This window comes from Lolium rigidum, chromosome 2, assembly GCF_022539505.1.
Source record: "Lolium rigidum isolate FL_2022 chromosome 2, APGP_CSIRO_Lrig_0.1, whole genome shotgun sequence".
Taxonomy (NCBI): Eukaryota; Viridiplantae; Streptophyta; class Magnoliopsida; order Poales; family Poaceae; genus Lolium; species Lolium rigidum.
The window spans coordinates 22,710,893-22,720,902 of record NC_061509.1 but is presented as its reverse complement, the minus strand read 5'-3'; the positions used below and the strand labels follow the sequence as shown (position 1 = coordinate 22,720,902).

At 43.9% G+C, this 10,010-nt stretch overlaps 1 protein-coding gene across 1 annotated transcript in view; it reads left to right on the top strand.

Annotated features, from left to right (window-relative positions):
* Positions 1–3,405: 3,405 nt before the first annotated feature.
* LOC124689343 overlaps positions 3,406–10,010 on the top strand; it is a 32,571-nt gene continuing 25,966 nt past the window's right edge. Inside the window, exons 1-2 of the mRNA XM_047222891.1 lie at positions 3,406–4,234; positions 4,346–4,610. Of these exons, the coding sequence (XP_047078847.1) occupies positions 3,406–4,234; positions 4,346–4,610 (1,094 nt within the window). The remainder of the gene's footprint in view (positions 4,235–4,345; positions 4,611–10,010) is intronic.

The window sequence follows — 10,010 nt, the reverse complement described above, 5'->3', positions numbered from 1 at the left end:
AGCACGCAATCTCAGCCATTAATCTTATATTCTCATTAATTCTAACTTGAATGGCATTTGCTGTAGTAACAATTTTATTTTCAATATCCCTATTAGGCATAACTTTTGATTTCAAAAGATCAACATCGAAGGCAAGACTATCAACTCTAGAAACAAGAATATCAATTTTATTGAGCTTTTCCTCAACATGATTTGTTAAAGGCAGTTTGTGTACTAATAAATTCTTTAAGCATGGCCTCAAGTCCAGGGGGTGTATTCCTATTATTGTTGTAAGAATTCCCATAAGAATTAGCATAACCGTTACCATTATTATAAGGATATGGCCTATAGTTATTACTAGAATTGTTCCGATAAGCATTGTTGTTGAAATTATTATTTTTAATGAAGTTTACATCAACATGTTCTTCTTGTGCAACCAATGAAGCTAACGGAACATTATTAGGATCAACATTAGTCCTACCATTCGCAAGCATAGACATAATAGCATCAATCTTATCATTCAAGGAAGAGGATTCTTCAACAGAATTTACCTTCTTACCTTGTGGAGCTCTTTCCGTGTGCCATTCAGAGTAGTTGATCATCATATTATCAAGAAGCTTTGTTGCTTCACCAAGAGTGATGGACATAAAGGTACCTCCAAAGCAGCTGAATCCAATAAATTCCGCGAAGAAAAATTTAGTCCTGCATAGAAGGTTTGGATGATCATCCAAGTAGTCGATCCATGGGTTGGGCAATTTTAACCAGAGATTTCATTCTTTCCCAAGCTTGAGCAACATGTTCAGTATCTAATTGTTTAAAATTCATTATGCTACTCCTCAAAGATATAATTTTAGCAGGGGGATAATATCTACCAATAAAAGCATCCTTGCATTTAGTCCATGAATCAATACTATTCTTAGGCGAGAGATAGCAACCAATCTTTAGCTCTTCCTCTTAATGAGAAAGGAAACAATTTTAATTTTATAATGTCACCATCTACATCTTTATACTTTTGCATTTCACATAGTTCAACAAAATTATTGAGATGAGCAGCAGCATCATCGAACTAACACTAGAAAATTGCTCTCGCATAACAAGATTCAAGTAAAGCAGGTTTAATTTCAAAGAATTCTGCTGTAGTAGCAGGTGGAGCAATAGGTGTGCATAAGAAATCATTATTATTTGTGCTAGTGAAGTCACACAACTTAGTATTTTCAGGGTTGGCCATTTTAGCAATATTAAATAAAGCAAACTAGATAAAGTAAATGCAAGTAGACTAATTTTTTTGTGTTTTCGATATAGCAAACAAGATAGCAAATAAAGTAAAACTAGCAACTAATTTTATTTTTTTTGTGTTTTGATATAATGCAGCAAACAAAGTAGTAAATAAAATAAAGAAAGACAAAAAAAAGTAAAGAGATTGAGAAGTGGAGACTCCCCTTGCAGCGTGTCTTGATCTCCCCGGCAACGGCGCCAGAAAATATGCTTGATGGCGTGTATTTCACACGTTCGTTGGGCAACCGCAAGAGGAAGGTATGATGCGCACAGCAGCAAGTTTTCCCTCAGAAAGAAACCAAGGTTTATCGAACCAGGAGGAGCCAAGAAGCACGTTGAAGGTTGATGGCGGCGGGATGTAGTGCGGCGCAACACCAGAGATTCCGGCGCCAACGTGGAACCCGCACAACACAACCAAAGTACTTTGCCCCAACGAAACAGCGAGGTTGTCAATCTCACCGGCTTGCTGTAACAAAGGATTAACCGTATTGTGTGGAAGATGATTGTTTGCGAGAGAAAACGAGTAAAACAAGTACTGCTAACAGATTTGTATTTCGAGTATTAAAGAATGGACCGGGGTCCACAGTTCACTAGAGGTGTCTCTCCCATAAGATAAAAGCATGTTGGGTGAACAAATTACAGTCGGGCAATTGACAAATAGAGAGAGCATAACAATGCACATACATGACATGATAAGTATAGTGAGATTTAATTGGGCATTACGACAAAGTACATAGACCGCCATCCAACCGCATCTATGCCTAAAAAGTCCACCTTCGAGGTTATCATCCGAACCCCTCCAGTATTAAGTTGCTAAACAACGGACAATTGCATTAAGTATGGTGCGTAATGTAATCAACAACTACATCCTCGGACATAGCGCCAATGTTTTATCCCTAGTGGCAACAACGACAACACAACCTTAGAACTTTCGTCACTCGTCCCGGGTGTCAATGCGGGCATGAACCCACTATCGAGCATAAATACTCCCTCTTGGAGTTAAAAGTAAAAACTTGGCCAGAGCCTCTACTAGAAACGGAGAGCATGCAAGATCATAAACAACACATGTATAATAACTTGATAATTATCATGACATAGTATTCTCTATCCATCGGATCCCGACAAACACAACATATAGAATTACAGATAGATGATCTTGATCATGTTAGGCAGCTCACAAGATCCGACAATGAAGCACAATGAGGAGAAGACAACCATCTAGCTACTGCTATGGACCCATAGTCCAGGGGTAGACTACTCACTCATCACTCCGGAGGCGACCATGGCGGTGTAGAGTCCTCCGGGAGATGATTCCCCTCTCCGGCAGGGTGCCGGAGGCGATCTCCTGGATCCCCCGAGATGGGATCGGCGGCGACGGCGTCTCAGGTAGGTTTTCCGTATCGTGGCTCTCGGTACTAGGGGTTTCGTCACGGAGGCTATTTGTAGGCGGAAGGGCAAGTCAAGAGGCGGCACGGGGGGCCCACACCATAGGCCGGCGCGGCCAGGGGTGGGGCCGCGCCGCCCTAGGGTTTGGCCACCCCGTGGCCCCTCTTCGTCTCGTCTTCGGACTTCTGGAAGCTTCGTGGAAAAATAGGCCCCCGGGCTTTGATTTCGTCCAATTCCGAGAATATTTCGTTACTAGGATTTCTGAAACCAAAAACAGCGAGAACAACGAATCGGCACTTCGGCATCTTGTTAATAGGTTAGTTCCGGAAAATGCACGAATATGACATAAAGTGTGCATAAAACATGTAGGTATCATCAATAATATGGCATAGAACATAAGAAATTATCGATACGTCGGAGACGTATCAGCGTCCCTCGCCCGGATCCTCTGCGACGAGCTCCCCTGCTGGTGTCTCCTCTGCCACGCAATCAGCCACACCAGCGACCTCAGGATCATCTGCATCGCCTGCTGCTGACCAGGATGTCTCTGCCAACGATTCGGCTGTGATCATCAGGGGGACATGATCTTCTGCTCCCAGCCATGGTGCAGCTCCATCTGTACCACGCCCGGTTACAAGAGCGTCAAGAGGAATTAAAAAGCATAAAGAATACACTGATGGGTCTGTGAGATGGTGTCTCTCTGCATCTAAAGATGAGCCGGCTGATCTACAAACAGCTCTTGCAGATACAAGGTGGAAAGATGCTATGTGTGAAGAATATGATGCTCTCATGAAAAACAAAACTTGGAAGCTAGTGCCGTACAAACATGGCACCAATGTCATTGACTGTCGATGGATCTACAAAATCAAGCGTAAGGCTGATGGAACCATTGATAGATACAAGGCCAGGCTGGTGGCCAAAGGCTTTAAGCAGCGATATGGTTTAGACTATGAGGACACCTTCAGTCCTGTTGTCAAGATTGCCACTGTTCGTCTTGTTCTAGCACTTGTTGTCTCTAGGGGATGGAGTTTGCGACAGTTAGATGTAAAGAACGCGTTTCTACATGGTGTTCTGGAAGAAGAGGTCTACCTGAAACAACCACCAGGTTTTGAAGACAAGAAAAGGCCACAGTATGTGTGCAAACTTGACAAGGCACTTTATGGACTGAAGCAAGCACCTCGCGCATGGTATGCTCGCTTAAGCTCCCAGTTGATGCGCCTTGGTTTTGTAGCTTCCAAGTCCGACACTTCATTGTTAATTTATCGTAAGTTCAGTGTTACCATCTTCGTGCTCATATATGTGGATGATATTATAGTTGCCAGCTCTTCCATGGCGGCAACAGATGCACTGTTGAAGGATTTGAGTAAGGAGTTTGCTCTTAAGGATCTAGGTGATCTTCACTATTTCTTAGGCATTGAAGTTCAGAAGAAGAATGATGGACTTGTTCTTAGTCAAGCCAAATATGCACGGGATGTGCTGGCCCGAGTTGGTATGAAGGATTGCAAAGGAGCACCAACACCATTGTCTTCTTCAGAAAAGATCTCAGCTTATGAAGGAGAGCCATTGGGTCCTGAAGATAGCACAAAATACAGAAGTATGGTAGGCGCACTACGGTATCTTACTCTCACCAGACCTGATATTGCCTATGCAGTAAATAAAATATGTCAATATTTGCATGCTCCCACCACTCTGCATTGGACTGCAGCAAAGAGAGTTTTGACATATGTGAAGCATACAGTTGATGTTGGGTTGACATTCATGAGGTCACGCTCTACCCTGGTTAGTGCCTTCTCAGATGCTGATTGGGCAGGCTGTGAAGATGACCGCAGGTCAACTGGAGGTTTTGCTGTCTTTCTTGGACCAAATCTTATTTCCTGGAGTGCAAAGAAACAAGCTAGAGTATCACGGTCCAGTACTGAGGCAGAGTACAAGTCTGTAGCTAATGCCACAGCAGAGGTGATATGGATACAGTCATTACTTGCAGAGCTTGGAGTCAAACGGACTCAATCACCGTGTCTATGGTGTGATAATCTTGGAGCAACTTATCTATCTGCAAATCCTGTGTTCCATGCACGTGCCAAACACATTGAGATAGATTTTCATTTTGTGAGAGAAAGGGTTCTCAAGAAGCAGCTGGAAATTCGCTTTGTTCCTTCTAGGGATCAAGTTGCCGATGGATTCACAAAACCTCTCCCTGTTCGTACTTTTGAAAAATTTAAGCATAATCTCAACTTGGCCAACTTGTGATTAAGGGAGGGTGTTAGAAGTAGTATCTGTAACAAACTCATATTACGTATTGTATTCTGTATCCAGCTGTGCACCACACCGTGCAATATAAATAGAAGAGAGAAGGGACTCGGGATGTATCCGAGTAGACCCAAGTCGTTTTGACAATGTCATACTTCCTGTTTTCGCCACCGAGGTTTTAGGGAAGTATACACGACATACATTGGTCTCTAAACTCTACGGGTTTTCCCCTTTTTACAAGGTTTTTTTCGTATCGAGTTAACAAAGAGACAATACCAATATATGTTATATCATTTTCTCCTTATATTTTCACTGGGTCACCACTCCCCACATTTTTCCCCATAGGGTTTTTGAGGATATTTAATCAAGATGACGAACTTTAATATAATCAAGCGGTGATTAGGGGGAGGGGGGGTTAAAATAAATGACCTTGACGGTTATTAGGAATAATCCCCGCTCTCCTTTTCTGACATGCTCATAACTGAAGAGGCACCTTATCAAACCGCCGCATCTCTTGGATGCGCCTGTTAGTGTTGTATGTAAGTTTGAATCATTGATCAATAAAGCACACAATTGAATCATTTGTTCCTGGTCCCTGTCGATTACAATTCTGGTTTCAACAATAACATAGAGTGGATTCTACACCGTTCCTCTGAGTAGAATTGGCATAAGATGCATAATAAACAAACAAAAGATGGAAACATCATCACATCATACAGACTTGCATTTCTGAAAAGTCAAGAGATCACAGATCCACCGACAACACAGATCTTGTCATCCTTGCGCGAAACTAAGTCATGTACAGAAATGACAAGATAACAAAAGAGCCTGGTGTATCTGAAGAAGTAAAAGGTGGTCCGTTACTTGAAAATCAGAATGAAGAGAGTCTGAAACAGGGTGGGTAAGTATGGAGATCTACTATCTTAACATTAATTCAGAAAGAACAATGATTTGAACTCTTGTTACGAACTTAACAGATTCTAATTTGTAAGTAAATATTTGACCAAGCCGGTAGGATAGAAACTAAAGGTGTATTTCCAATCTTCTCAAGATGATTCTCTGAGACATTTAAATTTCAAGGAAATATCTAAAACAAATCATGAATATGCTCAATATATAGTCTTACCTTATGCTCGTAGATAATTCCACTGCAGAGGATATTCCGCAACAAAAGGTTCTTTACTGGCCTCTACAAACAAATACGACAGGCGGCTTGAACAACAAAGGCTCATCTATGCAGCATGTCCAGTTTTTCTCCTTGAAATAGGCTTTCGCCCCGCTATATTAATATAGCAACCACCCGATACAACAAGCACGCTAGGGCTGCAGCACAACCAAGCCCAAAAATAAACACAAGAGAAGAAAAAGAGAAAACAAAGCCGACACCGGCAGCTTGACAAGAACAAAAATGACTCGCAACCGCTGCGCCCTCCGGAGAATGCCACCACACTCCTAGCACGTCGAAGCGCCGCGTATCAAGCAACACCTTCAACAAGGAAAGTAACGATGACGCCACTGCTGCCCGGACTAGTCCTAGGGTTTCCCCCGATACGCGGAAGGGATTGGGGAGGAGGGACTACCCACGCCCTTCAGGAAGGCAAGGCGACACCCACAGGCGTCACCACATCAGTGTCGGGCCTGCCGACAAGATTCCTCCCGTCCACCAACCCACAAACCCAGACGATTTGACGTGCTCCAACTGACTTGCCGCCCACCAGCACACGCCACCGCGATCTTGAAGCCATCCTCGATGTCTCGCTGTGGTCGCCGGAGCAGGGCCTAGACGTAGAGATGAGAGACAGCCGGGTCGGGGTAGCAGCACCTCAGCCGAGCGGGAGGGAACTACCTCCACCGCCTTCGCGGTAGCTGTAATATCCTAGAACATAGGACCAACGAAGGGTAGATTTATAAATGGGATATGCATTTCATCGCAAAACGGGGGAAATTTCCGCGCTTTATTATATAAAACCTAAGAGGGGTCGAGGTTTCTCTCTCGTTGCTATTAGGGTTAGAGCAAGGTGAGTGTTACGAATTTCGACATGGCCTCTTTTAAAACTTAGAGTTTTGGGAGATATTTGATTTGTATTTCAAATTCAACTCAAAACAAAAGAAGTGATAATTAAACAACACACAAATGAATTATGAATTCATAAACACATCACACTTATATAAGTAATTCAAAAGTATATCAAATATACTAATAACTCACAAGTAAATATCAAATAATTACAAAAGCTCATAAGCAAAACTTTGAGCTTTATTGATCATGCACACATATTTACATTGTCATTACAATATCCAATATACAAGAATGAATGATAAAATAGAGAAAATGAAGATTACATCAATTGAATAATTTCTAAACTAAAGTATTCATCAGATTCTTCATATTGTTATTCTCCAAGGCTTGATAGATCTTGTAAACCTGTAGAACAAGTGAAAATAGAAGAATCTGTCCAGTAACAAGTGTCATTGACACTTGGCAGTAAAAAAGAATGAAAATGGAGGTGATAAGCCTTGGCAGGGTGGGATCAAGTCCCAACCAAAGCCAAAGAGGAAGCCAACAGCTTTTCACCATCATGAGCAAGGGGCGAAGGGCAGGACAGCACAACACACACACGAGTGTTGTCGACCAAGGAGCACAACACCTTGTGCTATAAATAGCACAGTGCTTGAGATAGGGTTGGAGTTCATCAGTTCATCAAGAAGAACATCAAGAACTGCTCTAGAACCACCAGTAGAGTATTTCATTAACCATCCAGAGAAATCAAACCAAAAAACCAAAACCAACCATCCATAGATCATGGTGACCTAAGGCTAGATCATTCAGGAAGCTTGGAGAGAAGAAGAAGAGGAGCAGCAGAGGCATGGAGGCGCACAGACAAGGAGATGAGAGGGAGGAGGACCTGGAGGAGCTGGAGGATGTACCTGCGCCTGGAAGTAGAAGCTAAGGCATGGCGAGGCAGTGCCCGCGCGGCCGTAGCAGCTGCAAGTCCAGGGAGGACGCCGGCGTTACGCCGACGAACTCCACGAACAGCACAGCACCCTGGGGACGACGGCACAGGCGATGCCACTGCCTCACCCGCGCCAGGTCAGTCCCAAGCACTTGATGGCATCGACGGCGACGACCGCAGCTCGCCGAGACAGCCAATCGCCGGAGGCGATTCGTCTCCAGATCTGGCATGATGGCGATCTGGAGAAGAAGGGAGAAGTCGACGAATCTACGCGAACCAATCGACAGATCTTCGCGCGGCGGTTCGAACGCGACCGGTGGCATGGCTGGAGGTGGCCGGAGTGAGCCGGAGCGTGGCGGCGGCGTCATCGCCACCGAATCGCCAGAGCATTAGGGTTAGGGTTAGACGCGATCGAGAGAGAGTGGAATGGGCCGACACGGTCGTTTCGGGCCGAGCTGGTCCGGTCCAACCCATTTGGACTGACCAGTGGGACCCAGGGGGTATTTAGTCATTTCATGCATCCATTCATGCATCATTTGGATTTTATAACATTGTCTTTACCGGATAATGATGCTTCTTTACAGAACCCGAGGTCCAGGTTCCATCCAAACCATCCAACTGCATTACCTCGCAGTCACCAGGCGAGTTCACTCTTGCTCATGCCATCTTGATTACTTTCTATCAATTTACTCGCATAGATATATACTTATCATTCCTGCATTGAAAATAAAATGTTACTTTTCCAATTATGAATATGACTATGTGGTTGGCAATGGAACCATGGTATGTGTTGATGGTGGAGGTTCCATTGCAAGGGTTCTAGTCATCTAGGACTAATCACCAATGCCATCTAGTGATTCTAGCGCCGTACATTTCGTGTTAACCATGAGATCTATAATGGCTCTGGGGAAGTCAGTTGTATCTTTTCCCTCTCGCATATCAACGAACTATGATAAGGGTTGCCTGTATCAGTCTATCCATTGGTAAAGGTGAGGACAGTGGTTTGGAACAGCCTACCAATCGATATAGGAGAGGGCAGACTTATTAAAGGTCTATGATGGATTGTAAGGGTTGTCAGGGTTAGTCTATCTATAGTGTATAGGACAGGGCATAAGAATTGTTCGGAACAGTCTACCTTAATGGTATAGGTGAGAACAAATGCCTGGGTCAGTCTACCTATAGATAAAGGACATGACAGACTTACAAAAGGGTGGGTCTGTGGGGTCGCGGAGAAGGCAATGATTGGCTTGGTTCTTATGTCGGGCCTCACACCAAGGAAGTGTGGACGGGAAAGTACGCCCGATTGGCAACAATGATAAGTTCTCTTATGGAAAAAGTAACGCACCTCTGCAGAGTGTATCAAATTGTGGCTTGTCACTCCCAGTTCCGGGAAGGGAACTACGAACGCGGCAGGAAAGAAACTCCGTGAAGTTGTGGTCAACCTGTGAAGACTGGCGGGCACAGTTTTCATAATAAAATAAACCATTTGAAGAAATGTTTGCGGAACATGCATTGACCTGAGATTTTCTGAACAATGGTCGTAGCTAGTGCATCAAACACCTTTTCTCTTTTGAACTTGTTGAGTCCTTTTGTACTCACTTTCTTTCGACACCTTTGCTAGACTGTGACAATGAAGAGGAGACCGAAGCACCGGAAGGGGACTACGAGTTGGTCGACGAAGAGCCCGACCTATCAGGAGGAGTAGAAGGCGTGGACTATGGGATAATCTACGGAGTTGACAACACCGAAGCGGAGGAATAGTCTCACCTTAGTTATATCAGAGCCGAGCAGCATAGTGGCATACTTAAATAAGTTGCTGAGCTCGTTATGTTTTTAAAGTAAAGTTGTAAGAGTACTTTAGTAGTATTGTAGGGTGTTCTCATCGGACCTGTGAGAATACCAACTTGTTAAGACCATTTCTGTAATATAATCTGGAATGTTATGACCTGCAATGTTTCTGTTGTACCACTCTGAGAGATGTGATATTTGTGAAGAAATTCCTTCATGAAGATCATATCAACGACTTGTATACTACAACATGCAGTGGTATGCTGGGTCACCGTAGTAGCCGACCGGACATGGCAGCGAGGTCAAACCCGCCCGGCCGGGCCCAAACAGGCCCGCAAAGACCTCACTACCACGTTGCAGCAGGCCGAACCGGAAAATGAA